The 26076-nt window shown below is 40.5% G+C and overlaps 1 protein-coding gene across 9 annotated transcripts in view; it reads right to left on the reverse strand.

Moving 5' to 3' along the window:
• The window catches only part of GRAMD1C (GRAM domain containing 1C), a 63240-nt gene that overhangs the window by 15235 nt on the left and 21929 nt on the right, over positions 1-26076 (reverse strand). For 7 of the 9 annotated variants that reach the window (XR_008972614.1, XM_057413088.1, XM_057413087.1 and 4 more), the window contains exons 3-9: positions 21069-21153; positions 17521-17624; positions 15799-15894; positions 14611-14691; positions 8046-8164; positions 6826-6946; positions 2755-2917 (exon numbers count right to left, since the gene is read on the reverse strand). Coding sequence is in view for 8 of the 9 variants with exons in the window: in XM_057413088.1 (XP_057269071.1) it covers positions 2755-2917; positions 6826-6946; positions 8046-8164; positions 14611-14691; positions 15799-15894; positions 17521-17624; positions 21069-21153 (769 nt within the window). In the remaining variant the exon portion in view is untranslated. Of the gene's footprint in view, positions 1-2754; positions 2918-6825; positions 6947-8045; positions 8165-8449; positions 8595-9413; positions 9433-14610; positions 14692-15798; positions 15895-17520; positions 17625-21068; positions 21154-26076 lie in introns of those variants that run through there. The other 2 variants (XM_057413095.1, XM_057413094.1) reach the window with 2 other exon arrangements.

Consider the following 26076-nt stretch of genomic DNA (forward strand, 5'->3'; position numbering starts at 1 on the left):
ATTTCAACCACCCTGCCTTTAAAATATCTTCTGCCCTTTATATCCCTTTCTGCAAAAAAGGTCAGTGTACCCATCCCACAGCACTACAGCACAAGCAGTTATGCCCTCCTGCAGACCACACATTTAAGGTGGTTATTAGTACAATACAGAAAGTCTCACAAAGGGCATAAGTCACAAAGGGGATAAGGGATTTATCATGTCCTCATACACGGTAAAGATTTCCAACACAAAAGACTGTTTCCTGCTTCCCCCTTTCTAATTTCCAAGTATTCTATGCTGCTGAACACTGTCATTTAAAAAACAAACCCAAAACACCAAAAAAACAAACAAAACCCCCAACAACAAACAAACAAAAAACCCAACAAAACCCAACCACACAAACCAAAAATCCACAACAAAAAAAAACCAAACCAAAACCTACATACAAGAGTCATGTGAGGAAATCCAGAATCTTCTGACTCTATTTTGGAAGTAGATACTCTATGCTTGACCTAAAAATTGTTTTCTGAAATTCAGAATCTAGACCTCAAAAACTAATTTTTAGCTTAGCCAGAAGTTTGTCATGGCTTGAGACTGATACTCCAATTTATTAAACCAAACAAAAGCACCAAGATGCAAGTCAAAAGGCCCAGTTGTGCATAGGAAGATGCACATCCCCCACTCCCAGGTAAACAATGTGAGAATGACTTAGGGCAACAGAAGAAGAGCTGCTAAGGCTCTGGCATTGCAGCTTGGGTGTCAGCTGAACCTGCAGTTGGAAGTACAAGTCTTGAGCTTGCCCATCACCTTATCTGCCAGGACACCTCCACTGGTAGCCTGCACATGAGCCAGAGGCCACAAGAGAAATTAATTGCATGGGTAAACCTTTGCCATGTAGGAAAGCTAGTTTCATTTGCATGAAGGAATTCACCTTGTAAGAGTATGGGACAACTGCAATAGAAACCAGACAGAGAAACAGAAGAAAAATATTCTAAGCATGAAGAAGGGAATCTGAAAGAAAAGATTAATGCTGTGGGACTAGAAAATCCTGCTCTGAATAAGAAAGACTAGTCTTGGGGGACGGGAGGGAGAAATAGGAAAAGCAGCATGAAGTCAGTTCTTTTTTTAAAGAGACATCTCCAGTTTAATATGCTCTATTTATTCAACATTACCAACACAGAAGTGATGGGGAATATTTTCTGCTAGCACTTAGGCAAACAGCAGTATGAAAGACAACAGGACCATTTCGCATCAGTTTCACTGGAGACCTTTGTCGCAAAATAAAATCCAGAGACAGAAGAGAGATGTGGTACTAAGAACAGGAAAATTGCAAGATACCCACAAGCAAGCACAGAAGCAGTATGGGTGAACAAAAGGAAAGTTAGATGAATATAAAGTACATCCTCAGCCAACAACCACAATTTGCAGGCAGCCAGTTCAATCCATGACTCTGAAAGCTTTCCTCTGTGATTCCAACATCATGACATCTACAAGCAACTTCAGTTGCTAACTCTGAAAGGATGAGATGCAAAGTTTTTCAGCCAGATTAAGAACTGGCCTCAATTAACTGAACTCCTCTATTCCTGTCAACAGACAATGAAAGCAAATGATCTCTTCACATATGAAAGAAATATGCAGCTGCTACTGAGCACACTGATACTGTTGAGCTTTCCTATCTATCATTTGCACACCACCACACAACTTTGGAATCAATCCAGGTTGTGCACATCTCATTTCAAAGGCATTTACAGAGGTCAAAACTGGGATATTTAACAGAACATCCACCACAACTTAGTGAGCCGTCTGAACAACTATGGCCCTTTCGCACAGTTTGCCAAGGTAAGTGAAACACTCAACTTAGAGCAAGAAGTTGTCAGTGGTTAATACGGGACCACAGAACAAGCACCCACAGACCACAGCACAAGTATCTCTGTCATCCAGCCTAGGTAGAAGGCACAGTTTGCCCTTACTATCTCCCCAGGAGGTAGCAGAAATACTTATACCAAAACCACTATAAGACATACAGCTATGCTTTTCTCTCCTACAGTGAGAAGGGGAAAGGAAGCACAGAACAGCCAGGTTACAATCACTGCACTACTGTGGTCCAAGTTTCTCCTCATCTTATACTGGGTAATGATGTAGGAGTTGAGGATGAGATATTAGGATCCATTAAGATACTAACTGTGCTGGAACACAAAGTATTATCTGCTCAAAGATAACATGTGAAGGTTTTTTCACCTTCAGACCAGATTCAAAATATGCACAGTACACTCCTGAAGTCTGAGAAGTTGTCTTGCCTGGGTTTTCAGTGAGTTCCTCAGTTTACCCCATCAATAACACTGAAGCCCATATGCCTTAGGGAGAAGTGTAATGAAGTGGGGGTGAGTAAATCTTTCAAAAACTGGAGAATGGTCAAAAATGTTTCCCAGCAGTTCCCAAGAAGTGAAAACAGAAGAAAGCAAAATATTTGAAGTACCCATGAGAGCATGAAAAGTGAGCAACCACCACCACATTGTCAAATAAACCTATTGTTTAATCTTTTTGTTTAAGCTGTTAGCAACTCTCTAGCCACCAAAGAAGAAAAAGCAAAACCACGATTTGTTTTCATTCTGAGCACCAGCAACTTTTTCTTCCTCCCCAGAAACTAAGATACAAAGATGTTGCTGCTACAATTCCATGAAACAAATGAGCAGCAAGTTTCATAATATCAGAAAGTTCTCTAACTTGCTCCAGAAGTGAGATGGACTTATAGATTCCAACTGCCAAGAGATTTACCTTCTTCACTGTCTGAGGCACTGCTTTTCTCTGGAGGATCTTCATTCTCATTCAGGTCCAAGGACTTTTCTAAAGACCTGCTCCTGACCAGTTTAACAGATTTTCTTTCTGAAGATGGAAGAGGGCTCTTCTTTACCTGCTTCTCACTTGGGGACTCCTCCACCTTAAACAACCAAGAGGAAAGAAAAAAAAAAAGCATTTGTCATCAGAAGCCATTTAAAAAAAAAGTTACCATCAAAGAATAAAGCCATGTAAAAGCAGACACAAGTTCTATCTGCCCAATTACCACACAGTCCAACACTAAGTTCTCCCTTTTCCACTAAGTTCTCCCTTTTCCACTGCCACAGCTTATATCCCTTCCTCTATTTCAAGTTTTCACTTTACTCTGGTAACCAGTAACAGAATTACTTATCTGTACTGTTATACCAAAAGCTGCCTTAAAAGAGACAGTTTATTCCTCATCCAGTCCTCCTGCAACCACCTGCACAGTTTGGTCCCCTTCCCTGCATCGATGCATTTACATATTCATTAAACTAACACAGATTTTTTTTACTTTTTATTGATCAGGGTTTTTTTTTCCTGACAGTTTAGCCAGGGGTCCAATAACCTTGAGGAGAAGCACAATGAAATAGACAAGACCTCCCTTTTATCAGCAATTAGATATTTGAAATTCCAAATTATATATTTGAAATGCATTCTTATTTTGTAGAGCTCCATTACCCTTTGACAAAAAAGTTTTAAAACACTGGCTAGAGCCATCCTACTTATAAAAATGTTACTTCTCAGAAACTAAGCAACAGAGTACCGTTTGCCATCTCCAATAAGCAGGAAACCCCCAAAAACATCAGTCACTGAATCAATGATGCAGCTCTTAACCCTAAACTTTAAGAACTGGTGGCTAACCTTACATGCCATTGCATACTTCAAGAAGTAATTTCTAGTGGAACTGTATGCACAAGGTTTGTACACCTCCAAATGCCAGCCAAAAAGCTTGGCTATGAGCATCAAATCATAGCTTTCATTCTAAATCTCTCCTCAAAGCTCCTGTTGCCTCCAATGAAACAGCTGAAATCAGCAGTATTACAGCCTCTACATGCAGTACCACACAGACCATAAAATAAGTAAGATCAGGCCTCCTTTATTGAGTAGCTCCAATTCATCTGCAATGTACCATCATCCCTGCAGATTATTCAGCGCTGACTCAAAAAAGCAAGAGCATCCATTACTTGAAAAGTCATCATGTACTTCCTGTACTTGGCTTTCTTCAATAAAGACCATCTACTTTTCTGTGCAACTGAGGAACATCAGCAGAAGGTGGGTGGCTGGGAAACAGGCAGGCATGAATTTAACTGCAGCATAAGCAGGCAGAAATACTCCCTCAAGGTCAAAAAACTGCATCAGAAAAGCAGATCAGTTAACAAATGCTCCTATTGAAAAGAGCTACCATGCCTGAAATTACACTCAATCACACAACAGGAACTAGGACAGAACCAACATTTCTATGTCAAAATACTCTGCCAATACAGATGGAAGACAGGAGCTAGCTGTGGTAAAACAGTCTAAAAATTGACATACAGATCCAGCTCAAATCCAAAGAGCCTGCATTGCACTTTGATGATAATTAGGGATCTGGTGAACAAATGGAGCCCCCACTAGCAGCATAACAGCAGCCTACCATGCCACAAGCAGAACAGGAATGCCAGGCTCATGTCAGAAGACAAGGGCTCCTACAAAAAAGCCTTTCATGATGTCAGGGCAGAGGAGATTCATGCTGAGGCCTTTGGAATAACTCAAATTGGCTTTCTTGGGGTTTGAAGGTTACTTTATTTTTTGCGGAGGGATGTGGGTGGGTGTTTAGTTTTTTTTACACTAAAGAGAAACGATTTTCAGATGTGTCAGGTGGAGTTGAAGATGTGTAATTTCTTCTTTATATATTATATCCTGAGCTAGTCCAATACTGCTGATCTCTGTGCCAAGGCTTTTCTGGTTTTTAACCTGTGAACAGCAGGCTCTGGGACTGGAAGGCCTCCCTACAAGGGATGGAGAAAAGATGGCTGAAAATATGGGTGAGAAGGTGGTTCCCACACTGAGATGAACTGCATTTAGAGAAGCAGATGAGCCACGACTGGTGTTACATACGGTTTTTCTTTTAATCAGCTACGGACAGCTACTGACAATACTTTTTCCAAGACAGGCCAAGTCCTATAGCCAACCCCTCCATTAGTTCACAGCTTCCTCTGAAGAGAACTTTGGGACTTATTTTGTCTATCAGAGCAGTAAAGGAGAGGTTAAGCATGTTTTCCTCCAGTCTTTGGAAAGTGTTAACTGTGTTTTGCTCCATCAGTGCAATGGTTTTGACAGATAAATTCTAGAGCACTACCACCTCCTCCTACTGTCCCTGTGCTTCTACAAAATACGCTGTAATCCTGGGGCTGTGGAGAGTGCATTGGCATTCTTGAGAAATACCAAGTGACACATATAGCTGAACACACTCATTACGTATTTTAGTTACGCTGAAACAGTAACCTAAAGTTTAGTTACACATTTATCAAGACTGTGCTTTTACACTATAATTAAGACTTTTTAAAGGCAGTTTATACAAGGGAGAATCCTAATGTTTTTCCTTGCATACAGACCAAATCCTCAGGCATTCCTGCTTACCAACATGCCCAATTACATTTAGCACCAGCAAGGCAAGAGACATCTCTGGGTGTGGCGCCCCATAGGTAAACAAAACACTTTTCCAGGCAGAGCAATTAGTTTTAAATGGCTTGTTCTTGTGCAACTAGGGCTTACAAATCCAAACCAAGGCTACCTGGGCAGCTTTTTAGTTATCCTAAAGAGACCAACATCCACAGTCCTCCTAGGCCTCCGTTACATCTCTCCAAAAATCTGGTTTCGTACTGCTAGGATTTCCATGAGAGACAACCATCACCCAATTAACTAAGCTTTTAACATCTAACACATACCAGTCTTGTTTGTTGGGTACAAGTCTCTAGCCATTAACTTGGATTTTTGGCAGAACGATTTAAAGCCTGCTTAACCTCCAGATCAGTTTTAGCAAGTGACAAAAGCCAGAAGATTTACATGGTAGTAAAAACTGCTACAATCATCTCCTTTCTTCCCTCCCCAGATTTTCCAAAGCAGAAACAGCAGCTAGGTACCCAACTCTATTGAAGTTTATAGGAAATGTTTTACTGCTCTATTTGCTTTTCCAAGATCTTTCCCTTGCGGTGTCTGTTAAGTGAAAATGTTTGTAACCTTTCAGGACTACAGCTGCATACGGCAACTGTGCTGGGCACTGTGCACACCTCAGATACTGCTACCAATGCACTTGCCCTCCCAAACAGAAAAATATATTCACAAAATTATACAGTACTGAGCGAAGCATTCATGCTGGTAACATGTATTAACCCAAGGCATTAAGGCAAAACTCATCTATATTATATGAAACAGGGGGGTTCCACTTTCTTTTTGAAACATTTCCAGAAATTGCAATTAAAAAAAAGGTTTCATATATTCATAACAGCAGACTAACTGACCTTTGAAGGCAAGGGTAACACAGCATAAGTACCCTTCAATAAACCTCATGTATAGGAAAGACAGAAGAGGAGATACTTTATGAACAACTAACAGCACAAGCAAGAAAGCACTGTAAGCAAACAAAAGCATTACTTTCATAAAGCACTTGGCTAAAAATGGTCCCTAGAAAGGTGGATAAAAAACAAAGTTAATTTTGTTTGGTTTTAGTAATAAAAACACACACCCCACAAAGACAGGGCTTAAGCCTCAGTGTTCCAGCCAGGTTATGCAGTGGATTAGTGATAAGGCATTGCTGCAACTCACACAAGCAATATTCTTTTATGAATGTTGATCATTTCCAAACTCAATAAATATTCCTGAAACCTGAAGATATTCATATTTTCTGATGTGAAAACTGTCTAGACTACTATGAATTCCCAAGGGCTTCTTTAGAAGTTAAAATGCTCATGCATCCTATACTTAATAAGCATATACAAGTATATATGCTTATCAGTTACAAATAGCAAGAAAGGCTGTGTCAGGACTTACTCCTGGCAACGCATGTCTACTGAGTGACTCTCCTTCTGTTTGAAGCATGGGCTCCCGAACTAAACCAATCATTTTAGGCAGTTTTTCATCCCTTTCTCCAGAATCTTCACAAATGCTGGACCTGTCCAAAGCAAGAAGGAAGATGTCATTGGAGATACATGGTCTGAGAAATCTGAGAAAGCTTCTCATGTGTGATTCTTGTATTCAAACCATGTCTGTTCAGCTAACTTCAAAAACTACTAACTCATTCTTCCCACATCCAGCTCATTAATCTCACAAGCCATTTTCCCCATGCTAACCACCTCTCAGAATGTTCAGCTTCCGACCACAAAGTTAGCAAAACCAAGTACAGGTGAACCACAGAGAGTGCGTGCTGTAGAAAAAGAGGAAATGGAGATAGCCAAGAACAAACTTGGAAAAAAAAGGTTTTAAAAAAGTTTAAGAAGATGTTTTTCCCCTGCCCCAGAGTTGCAAAATTATGCATTTTTATTACGGGGGGGGGGGGGGGGGGGGGAAGAAAAAAGCTTGCAATTAACTTGTTTTTTTTTTTCATTTTCTAGCAAACATGCTCAGATAAGACAGTGTTGAAAAGAGACGTAAATTACATTTTTTGGTATTGTAGAGCCATATTTATTTACATACAGACAGAAAAATTAAAGCCACGTTATCAGACTGACACTGGCAGTTCATAAATCCAGGCAACTGTTTTATAAAAATAACCCACATACAGTTAGATTATTCCAGCTCCCGAATTCAAGATTAGGACAACACAAAAATAAGCTAATATCTCAGACATCAGAAGAACAAAGAAAAACAAGTGTTTCAGACTCTACATCAGAAAGAGTCTGAACGTCATGTGTAGCTCCATTCCATTCAGGCCTTCCATGTTGTTGAAGGCCATACAGACCCTGACTAGATATCTTAATGAGAAAAGGTTGCTAGTTAAGCTATCCTGCTGGTATCCCCAAGCAGTTCCAAGGAGAACGAGGTCTTCAAATCTCCCTTCTCTAAGCGCCTCAGCTGTGCTCCTACATTTTAGACAATGAACACAATTAAGTTTTTATGGATAATCGGTTTATGCAGTTTGGTTCTGTGCATCCTTTTACTATAGGCTTAACCTTTCCAGAAAGGCTACAGCAACACTTTGAAAACAGAATTTCTAAGAAACAGGACATTGTTCCTCCCAGAGTACTTCAATAAGCTTTATAGCTTCTCCTTACCGAGACTGCCCATTGTCCTCAGACGATGAGTGGAAGCTCTCCATCTCCTCACTGTTCAGGCCCAGCTCAGAGCCATAGCTCTGGTGCACCAGTTGCCAGAATTCCTGCTTGGTCAGCCTCTGAAATAAAGCAGGCTAGTCAAGAACTACTGTATGGGACAATGAGGCACAGGAGGTAAACCAGAAGTCCGAGTTACACCACAGCCTTTAACCTCAATTCTGACAAGAACTGAAAGCATTTAGGTATCACATTTCAAGATTGGATTTCAGCATTTTGGGGAACTGTACTCCTGTCTACTTCATATCCCCAAACCACTGGGAAACACAGAAACCATATTCCTAAACCCACTTTTAAACCAGAAATGTCAGACACAAGAAAAATTGTTACTTCAAGAAAACACACACTTGTAGCCATTACTTGCTTCTCCACGTGTCATCAGTGTTTTCACAATGTTTGCAAAATTCAGTGTCTCTTGAATTTCACTCAGTACAGCACAAGACCAGTAACTACCAGACAGCCAGGACTCTCTCTTTGATCTTGGACAAATTGCTTAATAGACACATGCCTGTTCCTCAGGATGCTCAGAATGCCTTACAAATGGTGAGAAGTTAGTGTTTCAGTCACTACTGTCTGTCTGGGTCTGCCACCAGCTATCCATATTGCCAAGGTGGGACAGGAGAGCCTCAGTTTGGAACACCGCCAGAACTCCCTTTAAAGAAAAGTTGCTTTTGCTCAGTAACAGTATTACCTTGACTCACCACTAGCTACTCTTCTCTTTCTCTGTATGACCTCTGCCCTGCTCCATGAATTCCCATAGGTACTGGGATATATTTAATTAAGTTCCCTCAAATCATCGGGAAAGTTAGGGAGTAGTATGACAAACTCATATCGGCAAAGTAAGCAACCAGTTTCAAAGGTTTCAAAGTCCACTTCGGATGTAAACGGCTATAAAAAACACACACACAAAAAACAAACGAAAAAAATATAAAACGAAAACGAGACAGCAGATACGGTTCTGGGATTTAGCAGAGCTCAGAGAGCAATACCAGCAATCTTAAAAGAGAGAGACCATCCTGGAAAATGTGCCTCAGCCACAATCCATATTGATCAAGGGAACAGCACTGTGCTAATGAGGCAGTTACACAAGTACTGCTTACTATGTGCATGAAATGATCCCATTAAATGCCCATGCATTATTTAAACCGTTTTTAAGTGATCCTCTCCCCTCCCCGCTTCCACCTGTGCGGTGTCACACTACCCGCAGTGTTACGCGGCGAGCAGCGCCGACCCCCCGCCAGCAACACACACACTCACCGGGCCGCTCTACCCCCCACCTCCCCCCGCTGCGGCACCCCCGCCGCCACAAACCTGGCGCTTCCCGCCGCGCCGCTCCCCTCCCGGGTCACCCTCGGCCTCGCCCGGTGCCGCCGCGTTCCCACTTCCTGCTCGGCGGCGGCGAGGCCCGCCCGGGGACAGCCCCCCCACTACCACCTCCCCGCCCGCCCGCCCGGCGGCAGCGGCTCCCGCCAGCGGGGCAGGGACAGCGCTCTCCTCGGCGCGGGGGGAGCCGGGGGGAAGCCGGACACTGTCAAAGCGCCGGCTCCGGTCGCCAGCATGGCCCCGGGTGCCGCTCTGCCCCGGCTCGATGCAGGATCCCCTGCTGCATCGTGAGGGAGACTGTCCCTCCGCAAAAACAGGTAAAACGTGCGGGGTCAGGGCAAACCCAGCCCGGACCGGCACATGGCCGCCCTGGATGAGGGGCTTTCCCCCGGGGATTCTGCAACACAACAAAGTTTTGGTCTTTTCAGAAAGCAGCTGGCACAAGCATCTTATGGGCAGTGATCGGGTTCAAGGTACTTAATCCTACCCAGGACAAAGGAAACACTAAAACACAAATCACACACATAGAAAGCAAGGGTCATGCCAGCTAATGCCTGCCTCTGCCACGGGGGTTCGTTCCACAAAGCAATGCAGTGCTAAAAACATGCAGCAACACACACAGCTGCCTTGCTTTCCCCAAGCACACTGTCCTTTGGAGCAATAAATTCATAGCTAAACACAACTACCTACAGCTGTTCCCCTTAAGTGACTAAAACCAGGAGCAGGCATTACATGCTTTGGGAATATGACTGAGGTGCATGTTTAGATAGCACACCTTGCAACCAGAAATTAAAGGGCAGAAACAAAGCCCCTTTCACTTCCCATGCCCATTACTGACAGTGACTTTATTTCAAGTCATAAGAAAATAACCAGGAAACAGCTAATGTCACTAATGAAATTCACCAGCACAGTCTGCACCAGTGTGTGAGCACATCAGGCTGCCCTTGCACAGCAGGCTGAATGATCTCAGGAAAGCACAGAATCTTTTCAGCTATGCATTTTAGGAATCTATAAAGCTGTTTCCTGTGGTTCTCTAAAGTCAATGTTACTGACTTCTGCTTCTAAAACAGGATTCTTGCACTCAATTATTCCTAGCTCAGCTAGATATACTAAATTCTTAATGGTCACAGCACAAGATCAAACCAGACATCCTTTCCAGTACAATAAAGCAAAAGTTCTGAAGGCAAGAAGGGCACAAATTTTCTGGGTCAGACTTCTGCTTCTGAGAGCATGGTTTTGAGAAGCTCTGAAGCTTGAAAGGCTGAGCCTAAACATGAATTACTTTGCCCACCAGAGGTGATGGCCTATGCTGAGTTTTGCCTCAGTTCCCTTTGTATACAAAAACAAAGGCTACAAGAAGCAGCCGGGACACACAGTTTTGTCTTTTCAACCAGGAGCAAAAAAAACATCAATTCTTTGTTTCACTCTATACAAAGTGGTGGCATTGCACAAGTGATACTACAGAATATTACTGACATAAGCAAAGATACTGATTTTTAGTCATCCGTCCGTCCGTCCCGTCCCATCCACCCCCCCCCGACATGCAGAAATAAGAACAGGACACTCAGCACAGGTCTACCTTAGAGAAAAACCCCCACCACACATCACACTCACACCAGGCAACTCTGATACAGAAGTCTGTCGCACAGCTGGTGAATGAAACAGCCAACTCCCCCCTCTAACTGCCCAAACGTGAAGGTCAGAATCAACCCAAGCCCTTTTAGATATCCAGAAGACCCCTCCTTGCACAGAAAGGTGACAACAAACACTTTTTTTCCACAACCCTCCCTGAGAAGCTGCTGGAGAAGGCAGAACTGCTGTCCTAGTAGATGTTGCCACAAGAAGTCCAGCTCATCAGAAATTCCGGTCCCTTCTCACACCTCTAGACTTACCTGCTACAATGTCTCTGGAGACAAGTGCAAATCTCTACCCAGCAATGCATAAGAACAATAGGAAAATAAATCCAGCTCTAACGAAGAGGACTCATGGGAAGTGAGACTGATTAAGTTAAGATCTTGTTCCATTAGAAATAAGGAGTGCTGTGTTTGTTTGGGATTTGAATGACCTGCCTAATTAGATTTTAATTTGTTCCTGTTCCCTTAAACTGGGTGGATATTTGACACCCAAAAGCTTTAGCAAAATACAGCAAAAGTCTAAATGGCACTGCTCTTACTGTCAATAGCAGCCATTAGTAAAGTTGTCTAACCAATCTGCAAAGCCTGTTGCAAAACAGGAATTTTGGCTGATTTTATAAACTGATGTATTATTGAAAGCCACAATGGATGTGGAAGCAGCTATCTGTTTTATCAAAACCGGTGTCATGTCTCTTCCAGACCTACATTAACAACTCCTTATTTTCCATGATGCTTCCCCTTCAGCCAGGAGCATTTAAATGAAAAAAAACAATAGCAAGCCTAAGAGACTCACTGAGCACATTTTGCAACAGGACTAGATTAAAATAAGTGGATTTTTCCTTGAAAAGTTTTTATATGGACATTTAAAATAATATAGCCTAAGAAAGGACCATCTTAAGACAGAGGTACTCATTGATCCCCTGAGGAACCAAAGCTGAAGGGTGCCAAATGCACATAGTATTGTTACTCAGAGCAAGATTCAGAGGAGAAACTTTGAGCTAGAGAGCTACAGCCCAGCTAAGGAGACCAGCAGTCCTATGAGAACAGTGACGTAAAGCTGGAGGAGAGCATCCTGATGGGCAAAGCAAGCTTAGGCATGGAATAGCATGTAATCCTTTACTGTTTTTCATACATAATGCAACTAATTTCTAATAGAAAGGCAGACTTCACAGAAGACTAGGTTGTGTGATACTTGAAAAGTACAAGGCAGAATGGCCACAAGATGGAGATCTGGGAAAGGACATGCTGACCCTACCAACAAGTTCTGCAGGCAGGGAAAGCTTAAGGAGCATCCCCTTAAAGGAGATAGGTCATTCTTCAAAGGCGAGACCTTGTAACACAAAATCTATGCCCAGAACACATTGAAGAGGCCAGTGCCAGTGACTAAAAATTACCTCTGCACAAACATGGTTTGAAGTAAAGACAAATCCAATCCCCTGGATGTGAATCATGCAAATTGGGAATTATTTGTCATCAGGTGGAAGTGCAAACCATCGCTGTATCCAGTCATACTTCTGGTGACACCAGAATGACTTTATTTCAGAATTTAACAGTTGGATTTCATTTCCAGGTCTAGCAGATGCACTTCAGATAATAACTACATTATCCATACGCTTTAACTACCTAGCTCTTCACGGAGGAAATGTTAAAACCAGCTCCTTTTCAAACTGGCTCCAGGGTGAGATTTGGGGGTTTTGTCACAAGCCTTACAAATTCTGACAGGATCCCTGTGACCACTGAGCCCACAACCCAGAAACACCAGGCTTCACGTACTTAGGACACTGCATACCATGCCAGAGCTTCAGACATATGAGATCTTTCAAACATATTCTGTTCCTGTCATAGGGTGATGGGGAGAAAGCAGCAAAAATGCTTGGATGCACCAACTTGTTTCTTTTACCAATGGGTCAGTGGACAACTGTCACTGTAGCCTTGTCAGATCCAGCTCTGGCAACTTTACTTCCTACTTTCAACTTCTCAGTGCCCCTCTATACCTTGATCCAGTTTGGTTAAGCAACAAAGAATCAAAGAATCATAAAGCAGGCTGACAGGTGACTCAAACATTCTAGCAGAGAATCAGAAGTCACTACTGCACTGCAGAAGTAGGAGCTCAACTCAACAAAAATCCTGTTTCAGTAAGTAGCCCCAAACATACTACATTAAAAGCCCTACACCTCATAGCAATGCTCTATCTTACAACTGAGAACCCCAAGCAAAAGTTTGCAGACTTACCTTTCAATGTACTTTAGTGAGATGCAAGTAATGCTAGTAGCAAGATGTGATATAAAGAATAAGATGAGGTCCCAAGCCACTGGTCCCTAAAACTGTCTGGCTTAATTCATCTCATATTACGTGCAGTCCATGACTTCTACTTTCATATCTATCCTTCAGTTACAGCTCTGAAGTGAAAAATTGTTTCTAACGTGACATGCATTTCAGTGTCAAAGAGAACTAACACAGGGGAGAAACTAACACTGAGCAGCAGAAAGCTTGCTGCCTCTGGTCCAATCCCCTGGACAGGTTTGTATACCTGAATGCCCATACATTCACCCTCCAGCACCATGAACTGAACAACTGCATAATTACCATTCCTGACAAACTATGCTAACAAAGGAAAACAAGGCTGGTTTCCAGTTGCACATTCCAGTCAAAAGATGACATAGCGCATTGTGGGTTTTGCAGCACTAGCTGCTGGATTCAAGACAAGATAATTGGGATGTTACAATAAAATAGTATTTAATACAAGAGATAAGAGATTTGCAGGAAACATTAGTTTTGCCTTAAATGGCACTTTCCTTTATTTCCAGCTTTTGACAAAAAGTACCTCTAATCTGCCCTAGAATTCAGCTAACAAAAAAAACAACACCCAACTTTTGTGGGTACTACAGTTAAGCAGTACAAGAGCTTTAAGCCTTTGGGGACCACTGCAGCACACAGTTATATATGGATATTTCAGTGCTCATTTGCAACTGTGTTGAAATATTTAAGCAACAAGATCCGTAAACAGGAAGGAATTGGTTTACAAAAATTGCATTACTTAGTGATGCTCTGCGAAACTGTCGGGACATTTTTAGAAAGCAGATTAGCTTAAGTATTCACAAATTGCAATATAAATCAAACTAACTAACAGAAGTTGCCGAAATACACTTCCATCTCATACAGCCTGCCTTTACTGCATTTATTCAAGGTCAGGGGAGTTGTAATGAGTTGGCTGTCAAAGGTTCAACTAAGTTATCTGAGAAGGTGACTTAAGGCTTTTTCCTCAAAAAGATAAAGCTTTCAGTGAAAAAGTCTCTTGCCTTGTTGATCACAAATTAGCCATAGAAAATGCATGCCAATTTAGTAATACCTGCTTGTGGTAGTGAAGAAAAGCATGCAACCTATCTTCAAAGACAAAATACTCCATCAACTGCAAAGTTGTAGGTGGCAGTACGAGAAGAAAAAACCTAGCTTCTCAAGGAAAGCTTCTTACCCTCCAAAAACATGTCTTCTTATATTAGAAAAATATTATTTTGTTACTTAACCACTGGCACCCACACTTACAAGCTTACCTTATCTAGCAACACGTTCTGCCATAAGCGAAAGATACTGAGGTAGCTTCTGTCTCTTGCACTGAACGATGTGAAGAAAAACTGCAGGAAAAACAAAGTGCTCACTTTCTAAAAATAAAATAAAAGCTCACTTGTAGGTATTTTCAACAAAATCAGAATCCTTCCTTGTCTTGAATAAACTAAGGTTTTCAGCAACAGCATGATCCTCTCACATTCAACAAACCTCATTTGTGCCATTCCTCACACTCCACACTTTTTAATCACTTTCAGTAAGTAAAAGTTAGCTTCCCATTAGTATATAAAGACACTCGCTCTTCCAGGCATCTGATCGCAATCCTTTGTATCTCTGGCATAAAGGAAGAGGTCCCCCCTCAACTAACTACACAGCTACATCTTTCTCCCATTTTTAAATAGGATGTGAAACAAATTAGAGTTCCGTATACCTATTTCTTGAAGACCACAGCCTTTTCCATCCTTCTACCATATATTACTTTCATTAATCTTTTCACATAAGGAGATATGAAATCAAAATAATTAAAATATGTCACATGAGATGAATCATTTGTAGTATTAAAATCCTTCCCATTTGAATGTTTGTTTAGCAGAGAAAGAGGTTTATCTTCCTTGATGATTAAAGTTAACAAACTGAGAGAGAACAGACAAATACTGGAAGAGCACTGCACATGAGCATCATGTTTTTCAGTTTTTCCAAATAGATACCCAAAACCTACACTTCTCAGCACATAAAATTACATGTTCTATGAGTAGATTTCTCCACGACATCATTCTTTTTGTTTTCAACAGTTTTCTGAAATTCCAGAAATTCCAGGGACACTTTAAACCTAGTGAATTTGAAATTTTTGCAGTCTGGAGGATGCACATTCTGAAGTCATGCTCTGAACTTTAAAATGGTTTTCCTTCGAGAACCAATGGGACAACAACCCCTTTACTTTCTGGGATTCTAGGGAATTCTAGGTTGAATTGTCAAGCCACTATGTATAGGGACTAGATCACCAAGCCTGGTGATCAAATCTTTAAATGTAATTGGATTTAAAACTACAAGTGCTCTGCCCTGAACATTGCTGTTAAATAAAATAAAAATTAAAAAAAAAAAAATACACCAAAACAAAACAAACAAAAAAAACCCCACCCAACCAAAACCCAACACATCACAATACAGGTTTTCACCTTCTCTCCTTTTGTTGCTATTTGTATGGCATTTGGAATGAGCCGAGCAGTCTTCTCCTTTGTCATGAAAGTGATATCCTTCAAGGCAATAGAAATCTAAGCAGAAAGAGGTTTAATGACATATTATAAATAACTTAAAACTGAAAATTTATGAAGTCACAGAACATGCAATAGGAACTCAAACTAACCCCAAGCCCTGGGATGCAATTTAGTTGAGATCACAAAGTCAATTACTATCTCAACTTGCTAACAGCAAGCATTCCAAAGTAGAAGCAAGTTAAAATGACTTAAGACTAATCTCCTTTCATAGTAGACTAGAGAAGCAAGTACTTCGTTCTTCTTTCCTTCCATTCACTGAGCAATACTGAAGGATTAAGGCACAATCCCAACCACATACAAAGCACAGATGTGAAAGTCCATCCCAATCAGTATGCTATACATAAGGTAGGACATAAATCAGATGACAGACTATCTAGCCCATTTTCACAGAGGTTTATTTGCAGTCCACACACTGCAAGGAAATCTTCCTGCTTGGATGTGTTTGCCTTGCATATTAGTATTCTAAACATTTCTGTATAGTAGAGCAGTGGAATCTTGCTTTTTCCTTTGTGTGTAGAAGGTCCACTTTCTCTCTGCATCAACACAGTCTGCTAAGGAGGTCCCAAAACTTAGCTCTATCATTGTAGCTAATAGGTTCAGATTGCCTTATGATATTGCATAGGATATCACTCTGCTAGGCAGGTAGGAACAGGTTACCAGGACATATGCTAGTTTGGCTGAAAAAAATAATCAGTCTTTGAATAGATCGTATATATTCACGGGTGTGATTTCAAAGGGATTTTTTTTAAATCTCAAGTCCACAATGAGAAACATTACATTGTAAAATACATCTGATGAAATTAAGCTTGTTTTTCAGTTAAACATTTCTACACCTCCTCATTGTCTTCAGTACACAAGGTATTTGTTGTCTGTCCTGTGTACTTCAGAGTGCACATAGTAGAATTTAGTGATTAAGGTATGAGCAGTCTTAGAGCTGCAGAACATTTTGACACATCTCCATCACCTATTAACTAGGTTACTTTCCTTTTCTCATTCATTGCCTTATGCTATTTCTGCATCATATGCAAAAATTGCTTGAATGAAAAATTTTAACTCATTAACCTAACTGGATAGAAATAGAGGGCCAATGTCACAAATACCCGCTTTTCCTCATACTGTTCAAAATCTACACACCACAACACGAGAACTTGCCAAGGTCATTTATAGATTCTCTTCGGCTGTTCTTAATTTGATATTTGCACCAGACTAAAACAAATAAAGTTTTAACGCTAAAGAGTTCTTGAACAGGGCAACATTATGTACTGTATCATGCTCCTGGTTTTACAGGAAAACATTACATGTTACATCCCTTTATAGGACAACTCTCCTTAGTAAGGAGAGGGAAATTGCCATCCAGAAATGTAAGAGATCAGTTTCAGCATAACTCCTGAACACCTTCCTGCATGACTGATGGAGTAGGCTTATTTCAGCATTCATGTCTCCAAAGCTATTCTCATTTTATGGAGCAACAGATCTGCATTTCCGCTCAGGGATGGAGGCTCTATCTTTCCAGTGCAAAGTTACTAGATGATATTTACAGGGCAAGATTTGAGGGAGTCATACCCTGATCGTACAGGACAAACAGGTGGGATTCAAGGATTCAAGCAAGCTAAGAGATCTTACTGTGGTCTCCCATCGGAAAATGTTGCTGTGGAAACAGAGCCAGTTTTCAGAGAGATACAAACGTCCTTGCAGCAGGATATCTTTCTGGAGTGCACAGGCATAATCTATGTATAGAGAGCAAGAACAAGTTTACTCACTTAATGCAGCTCAATTGACCCAAACATGCTAACTTAAAATGAGATAAGGGTATTACAATACAAATAAAAAGCTATTTCTTTCACTCTTCAAGAATCTGTGAAGGCAGACTTGTACTGGGTTGCATCCAGATCATTGTTCTGGGAACACCCCAATGCCAGGGCTGATGGAAATGTCTGTGTGAGGACAGCATTCCATGTATTAATCCCCCTGTACATTATCCTGCATTTTCAGAGAAGAGGTATCAAGCAAGATCAGGAGTACACAGGAGAAGCACTCATAAATCAAACTTCAAAGTGCCTAAACAACAGAATACACAAACATGTTTATAGTATAACAGTATATACACTGTCAACTCCTACACAACAGTAGTTTGTATGTTGTAGTAAGATAATTATTTTCCACTAAACAGATTCTAATCTCTAGCTAAAACTATCTGCAAAGTGAGACACTCAAAGGCAGCTTGAAGCTACCCAGTTCCTCAGGCATAAGGTATTTTCAGAAGCTGACTGTCATCCTCATTATGATACTGCCTGTGGCTGAAACATCCCTATTGAGAAACAGATTTCATCTAGAACACAATTACCCATCATTAGATACCTGCTAATTAAAAACAAGGGCAGAGGATTTTGATGCATTTTTTAAAAAAACCTCTCAAGTTACATAATTTCAGACCCTGAAGATTCAAAAGGAATTTTCACAAGTACTACTGCTAGAAACTCAAGACTTCCCTTTTGGAAGCTCAAGCCTAAAGAAGACTACCTTATGTATAGAGAGTGTACCTATTCTAGTAGGATGTTATTGATTCTAGCTTTAGAGGTAGTATCAAAGAGTTTTGTTATTTTGAAAAGCAATGTATCTGCTAGTGTCCGAGACAGAATTTTGGTTTTGTGTACCACAACATGATGAACACAGTTGTTCTGAGTACCAAGAGGCTCACGAGACCCTTGCCATCCTAACTTCAAGGTAAGTCTGCATCTACAGGATCTTTTATTATGATTTTTTAAATTCTCTTGGGTTTTCCCCTCAAATAATCAAGTAGAATTTCTTGCAACAAGCATGAGGCATGTATACAAGACATTAATGCAAACAGAATAAAAGAAATCCAAACCATTAAGTTGTAAGTGACGCTTAAAGAGAAGTCAGATACCAAAACACAGAGAGCAGTGAGAGGGAAGGCAGCAGGAGTCTGAGGTTAAGGACTTGAGGAAAGCATTATCAAGAAGCTTGATTCTGACTTTTATGTTTGGGGCAGGGAGCCAGACAAGTGATAAACAACACCATGACCTACCTACACAAAAAAAGGAGATGTTGCTTGTAAACAACATTTTCAGGCAAATTAGTGGCACTCTTCTAAACTCCCATTTCAAGTGTCTAAGTCATTCCTTTTCCATTGTAAGAAAATAATCATATTTCACAAAATCTTTATATACAGTGCTCATTACAGTGGAAGCTGCTTAGTTTTTTAAAAGCTAAACTAGAAATGGGAGTAGTTACAGTTATTTTAATGAACAGCAGCAACTAACTGCTTCTCTGAACACTGTAAAGCCTATAAAAGTTTCTTTGCATCAAGCAAAGAAAAAGCCCTTTGCTTAGAGAACGCAAAAAGTCCTTCCAAAGAAGCATTGCTTTTTATGGGGTAAAAACTCCATCATGTATACAAAGGAATGACTTTGCTTCTGATGGAGCAGGTCCTACATTATTGAGATTAGCCCATCACTAAATCTTTCTCCAAATCCTAGGCAGTCTGTTCACTGAACCTGTGCTTCAGTTTGCTACATGGCTTTCTGTATCAACCCTCTTTCACGAGACACACCAAAACAATGCTATGAAGTTAATATCCCTTTCTTCTGTTTCACTTCCGTACTGAATTCAAGTATTTTAAAAATGCAGAAGGCATTTCAGAGGAAAACTGCTTCCTTCTAAGGCTGGAAAAGGATGCAGGTAGTTAACAGTTTCAGAGCTGTCACTTGCACAAATTTGTCTTCCATTAATTAGGAAGGAACTCATTGCAAACTGGAAACATACTGACAGCCTCCCAGTATTCACTTCCTTAAAGATGGCATAAGGTGAACATTAAACAATACCACCCTTGTATTAAAACAAATCCCAATTCTGGGACAGTACATTTGTTACACAATGCTTGGGCAGCATAGGCAGACTTACCTGCAAGGCAAGTTATAAAACAGAAATAAGGTGCATCACTGCATCAAAGGAGGTAGGGTTACAGGCTTACCTTCTCTGAATTGTGTAGTGGAGCATAACAGGGAGCTCAAAAGGAACATTTTGATGCCAAGTAGTTATGCACCGTAGTCTCTGCCACCTTGTTCTGTCCCCTCCTACCCCATAGACTTATCTCCTCTGCTCCTCCAGCTGAGTGTTATATCTATGCCTGCACCTATGTCATGAGCATATGGGTAAGCTAAACTGGTATACTGGGATGTGAAAAACCTTCACTCAAGGCATGAGCCAGCCCAGAACTAGCAGCACCAGATAATACACTTAATGCTCGGTATGGGGAGTAACCACATGTGCACATACCAGTGCGAGGCATAAAAAGTTTTTAACTGCCCTCTCTATACCATGGTGGCAAATACATCCAAGTGCACACCATTAAGTCAGGATAAAATGAGTATTTGTTTGTGTTTTTCAACTATATCCTGCAATAGCTGATGGGAATTATCATTTAAATGCGGAATTTTATGTCCTCGTATCATATAGCTGGCATTTGTCTCCAAAAAGTGTTTTTTAAATTACAAGTGGGACTGTAATTCTGGGACTGTGTCACTCAGTCCCAGAAGTCACATTAATCAAGTGCCCAGGGCAAGGGTCTAGGCTGGGGTTAGGGGCAGGTTTAGGGTTAGGGTTAGTATGACACTACAAGAAGTACACTAAGTTGTCTGTCTGTGCTGGAAAGACCATACAACAAATTCAGTGCCCTCAGGATTAACTCTACCTGGTTTTCTCACACTTGCATTGCACAAACCAGTACATGTATGTTGAGTTTGTATTCAGTGCTCACCAGCACCCTGCATAGTGATCTTTCTTTCCAGTTTGTCAGCTAACAGCTGTCACATCTCCACTGCTGTCAGGAACTAAAGTACTAAAAAGTAGCAGAAGTAAAAGACATCAAGAGGTTCCCATCCCGTGTCCAGATGAACTGGAGGATCTGTACCCTCTCCTTCACCTCTCAACCTCCTGAGGGAATTTGTCTTTTTTCAGAAAGCAGGCAATACAGAAGAGGGGTATGGACTTGACTTTCTCTGAAAGTATCTGATGCTAGTTCAGAGACAGAAAAATAGGAATTTATCAGCTATAATTAGAATTTGCCACAAAAAAAAGAAGCCTTGGCACTACAGCAGTCTGGAATTATCAGCCAGAAGACAAACGCTTTTTGTATGACTGCATCTTACCTACTATGAGTCTCTCGGAATCTGGCAGATGAGAAAACTGTCTCTTGAATTCCTCACTCCTGTATTTGTAAGTGGAACTTGAGAGCTGCAACAAAGAATGGTAAAAGGTTAAGCAAACAAACAGATTTATTTTCAGCCATCAACTGTATTCATATTGGATGTGTAATCTTATCTTGAAGCACAAATTAGCATCAAAAGAGCAATGAAGGACTGTAACTTTATGCTTGCTTATATAAGAATGTGCTTCTGTATTTAGGATAGCATTGGCCAAACTATTCCTTGTATCAGGCCAGATGCCAATTGCAAGGCATTACAGTTGTATGATGGCAGACTCCTCCACTCACAGGGACATGAAAGCCCCTTCCACAGCTAAGTCTTCCAGCACAGACTGAATGAACAGGCAGCAACGCCATGACACAGGAAGTGACAGAGCAGATCAAGTACTCATACAGGCCACCAGCTGGTCACAAGGACACAACCTAGATAACCAATTTCTATTTGGAGTACCATTTCAGGAATGCTACAGTTATAGAATGGTTTGGGTTGAAAGGGACCTTAGGATCATCTAGTTCCAACCCCCCTGCCATGGGCAGGGACACGTTCCACTAGACCAGGTTGCTTGCCAGTTGCTGTAATTAGACCAGTAGGAGCAAAGGCAAAAGTGTCCTCCAGTAAGCACAAATAGCAGCACCACTATCACCTCTTGATTCCCTGATCTGTTCTACATTTGGCCGTATATTTAAAAAGATCACTGTCTGTGGCTCCTCTGAAATTTAAACCGGGCAGTAAACTAACAGCAAAGTAGATTAATCCAGATGGACTTGAACTCAATATTCTTAGAAATGAATGTCCCTGTTCCCATTCAAATAAAGAGCTTCAGCATGTTCTCCAGAAACAATTCTGCTGTAAAAGCCCCATTTTTAATTTTACAGCAATAAAAAGGCCAGGTTTTTTTCTTAACAGATGTTGGCTGCTTATTTTAAGGGCCATCTTAACTAAATGCTGTGTAAGGCAGTGACTCAGCTGGACTACAGCTAAGACATGAAAAAGTCATTTAATCACTTTCAAGTGTTACCAAAACCAGGTACAAATATAGTATTAAAGCCCCTTTTACATTTTTTTTATTTGTTTTAACCTTTCTAAAGATCTTAAGCACATGGCTGCTATTCTTCCTTGAGCACCTGTATTACTCCAAAACTTGACATTCACCATTAAATCCATCTACCATAAGATTAGTGGCTATTTACTCTGAGCGTGAGGGAAGAAAGAAGAAAGGAGGCAAAGAACCACTTTCGACTGTATGACCTTGCAGCAAGTTTAACAAGAAAATACCCAGTTTTAGCACACTCCTATAGCGTGTTAGTTGGACACTACTTTCTCATTACCTCTGTGATTGTTGTCAAAACTATCTCAGAACAAAGACAGACATCTTCAGCTTGAGGGTCTTTTAATAAACTAGTGCCATTAGAATTATTAAGATTCTCACATTTTGCTGTTTTCTACAGAAGAGATTACTCCTCCTTGCAGTTCAGAGGTTCCCTTAACACCACCTTACACACACATCCTATGTCTGTCATCCACCCATACTTGAGAATCAAGATCTTTGGCCACAAGAACATGAGTGCTACTTCAAGGTCAGGTGTTTAAGAGCATAAAACACATGAGAGGGCAAAGTCACCCTGACTCAGTTCAGCTTTAAAAGTTACCTTTTATTACCACTGATAAACAAAAGTCTGACCACTGGTGAGTACGTATTTGATGTCCACTAATATTTTGAGTATTGCAATGAAAAAAAGCAGTGAAGGGGTGAAACAAAAAAATATGTCCGCTCCTCCTCTTCTGAGAAGAGTGAGCATGAAAGCTGCAGGTACAACTAACAGGGCAACATATCAAATATGTCCTACTAAGCTGTATGCTTCCAGTTCTATTTCAGCTATTTCTGAGATTATGAAAATAACATTCTCTGAGAGCATGTCATCTACTAAAGTAGAAAGGCTATGGTTTCTTGACCATGCCACACTGTTCCCTGAAAGACACGCTTTCAACTGATCACCTGAAACAGGCACCTAATGACTGCACAGCTTTGAAGAAATGGAGTTCTGTGTGATTACTCCAGAAAGAGGCACGGGGGAAAATGAAAAGTTAACTCAAAGCTGCAAAGTTTCCACCTGGAGTTCCAGCAGAGGCCCTACAATTTACGCAGTCATACCTCAGTTGACTGAGATCTGAGCTTGTGACGACAAGGCTAACATACAAGGGGACAAAAGAAGCAGTCAGCCATGAGAGCAAAACAATCTTCAAGCCTAATTTACAAAACCATGATGTAAGAAGCCACGCTGTCAAGGAGAGAAACAATTTCTCAAACATACTGTATACAAGAGATAAGAGCTACACTGAAGTTTTTGTTGTAAGACAAAAAGAACCAAGAAGAGAGGAGGAACATTACAGTATCACAGACACATTTATATTAGTGTTTGAATCAGCCAATTCAACAGGGCCAAGAATCCAAACTCCAGTTATCTTGAGTTTTACTTAGCAATTGAATTCTTTCAGAGCTTGAAACCTGCTATAGTTTGTCTGAGAAACCCTTGCTAGCATTTAGAAGTGTTCTTTATCACGAGTGACAAACAGGCTATAACAAATCATCTTATTAACTGTAGGTTTCTACTGAGTTCTTAGGACATTTATAAAGAGCCTGCTCTGAATCTTCAGCTAATCAGCATAAAAAAGTGAGCACATTGAAACTTTAACCTTATCCTTTCCTTACTTTACATGAAAACTAGCTCATTTAGATCAGTAATTATTATGTACTCAGTATATGCCTTGGTGATCAAAATGTCACTCAAAGGACTTACGAAAGAGCAGGGACAATTTTAACAATATTGTTATTACAAACTTTAAGGAAATAAGGCATTTCCATTTCTATGAAAACTGTATCTCTCATAATTACTATTATAATACCCAAGATGCAGCAGCATTTGAGGAAGGTTACCACCTCTGGGTTACAAAATTAACCACTAAGTATTAAAAGAAAAGCATAAATTAGGCTGTAGCATGGCATTTAAAGAGATGAAAATAACTTATTTTTAACACATGCACATTTCTAAGTTTAATTATAAGTCATCAGGCAAACACTTTGCCTAAGGATAATCTTCAGCATTTATAGGTACGCTATACTTTATCATTAAGAAAACTATTAGGTCCAGCCAACAACATATTAGCGTTCTTTATCTGAAGCCACAAAATACATTAGAAACCTGTAAAATAGCATAAGCATAAAAACCTCCTCAGTGCCAGTTACAGAAGACAGTTACGTAAGACCCAGATACTACTTGAAGACACATAATCCAGTGATTCTCATCCCTTGTTTAGAAATGGACCAGAGTCCAACTATGCAAAGTCATGCTCCAGAAAAAAAAGTTAACTTAAACAGGGCTAAGCTGAGTTATTTATACAATAGAAGCCTGTTAAAAACCAGCTTCTCTTCATATTTACAGCTCCAGAAGCATGGACACTTGCAAATAGCTTGTGCCATTTTGCAAACTGCAGAGGATAATTAAGCTACACCTTCTCCTAGGCGTACAGCAGAAATACTAATCATTAGGAAATTATCTGATTGCACATACCACTAAGGATGCAAATAGTCAATCAACCTCAGCAGAACAGTGTGCACATTTTTTTAATATTTGCTAATGACAGTAATAATTTTGCATTTGCTTTGTTAGTGTTTTCCACTTGTTTTAAGACACCACAAAAACCACATTACCTGACAATTTGCATTCTATAGTTTGATATGCAGCTATGCATAAAAACAGCTGAGAACACATGGAAGTTGACCTCACACTAGAGTAATACAACTTTGATGTCATCTCACTTTAAGAGATGCACAAAGAATCATAGAATGGCGTGGGCTGGAAGGAACCTTTAAAGGTCATCTAGTCCAACCTCCCTGCAATGATCAGGGACATCTTCAATTGGATCATGTGCCTCCCACTGAGCTTCAGACTTGGTATCAGTTACTACCATGTGCTTGGGGTCCCAGAATCAAACAAGCCTATAAGCAAGCTGCTGGACCTACTCCCCTTCTATGCTCAGAAGCCACACTTAGCCATCAAAAGATGTGCAATGAGATACATGGCTTTACTCCTCTGTCTACAAGCAAGCAAGTCCATGTCACTATCTCAACACCCCACATAAAGACCACCTGATGTGTTATTCTCCAAAGACAGAAGAGGTGGCATATGAAGTTTCTAGACATGGCCAAAACCAACTCTGGATACGAGGAAGGTTAGAATGAAAGCGGTTTTTAATCCTACACTAACACATTAAAGCAAACATTAAATATCCTGGCAAAAACTGCTGCATTTCAACTGAAGAACGCATTGTTTTCTCCTCCCTTCACATGCATCTAAAATCCTTTTTAGCACCAGGAGAAAGAAAAAGCAAGCACTCCAGAAGAATGACAGTCAGACAGTTATCTGGTAAGGGAGCAATTAAAAAGCAAGCACACAAACAGAAACAAAACATACCAATATTCCACTTTCAGCAAGTCTAAAGCATCACTAGGTTAGGAGAGGACTAAGTTAACAGCCCTGAACAAAAGCCTCATTCAGCAGTATAAGGCAGGCAAACTTAAGACTTCACATACTCCAAAAGAACACAAGAACTCTTGCGGCACACTTAGATCCATCCCAGTCTCTTTGCTGAGGCTATCTGTAAAAGGTGTGAAGTCTGACAATCCTTTCTATCAGAAACATTGATCCCACTGCAACCATTTCTTCAGTCCAAGAAAACTCTTTACGACCACCCAATCTAATCTATAACACACAAACCACAGCTATCTTGCAATTCCGCTCTTCCTTTAAAACCAGAGCTGAGATGGATAAATTTTTTAGGAAAGGAAAAAAAAAAAAGTAAGATTTACCTTCTTAAAAAGATCAATCCTTATGGAAAAATCCATCCTAGCTAATAATTCACTTTGTGAATTATTTTCAGATTGTGAGCAAGT

Source organism: Pezoporus wallicus, unplaced genomic scaffold (genome assembly GCF_028554395.1).
Source record: "Pezoporus wallicus isolate ANWC-B61680 ecotype Strahan unplaced genomic scaffold, APGP_CSIRO_Pwel_v1 contig_6484, whole genome shotgun sequence".
Taxonomy (NCBI): domain Eukaryota; kingdom Metazoa; phylum Chordata; class Aves; order Psittaciformes; family Psittacidae; genus Pezoporus; species Pezoporus wallicus.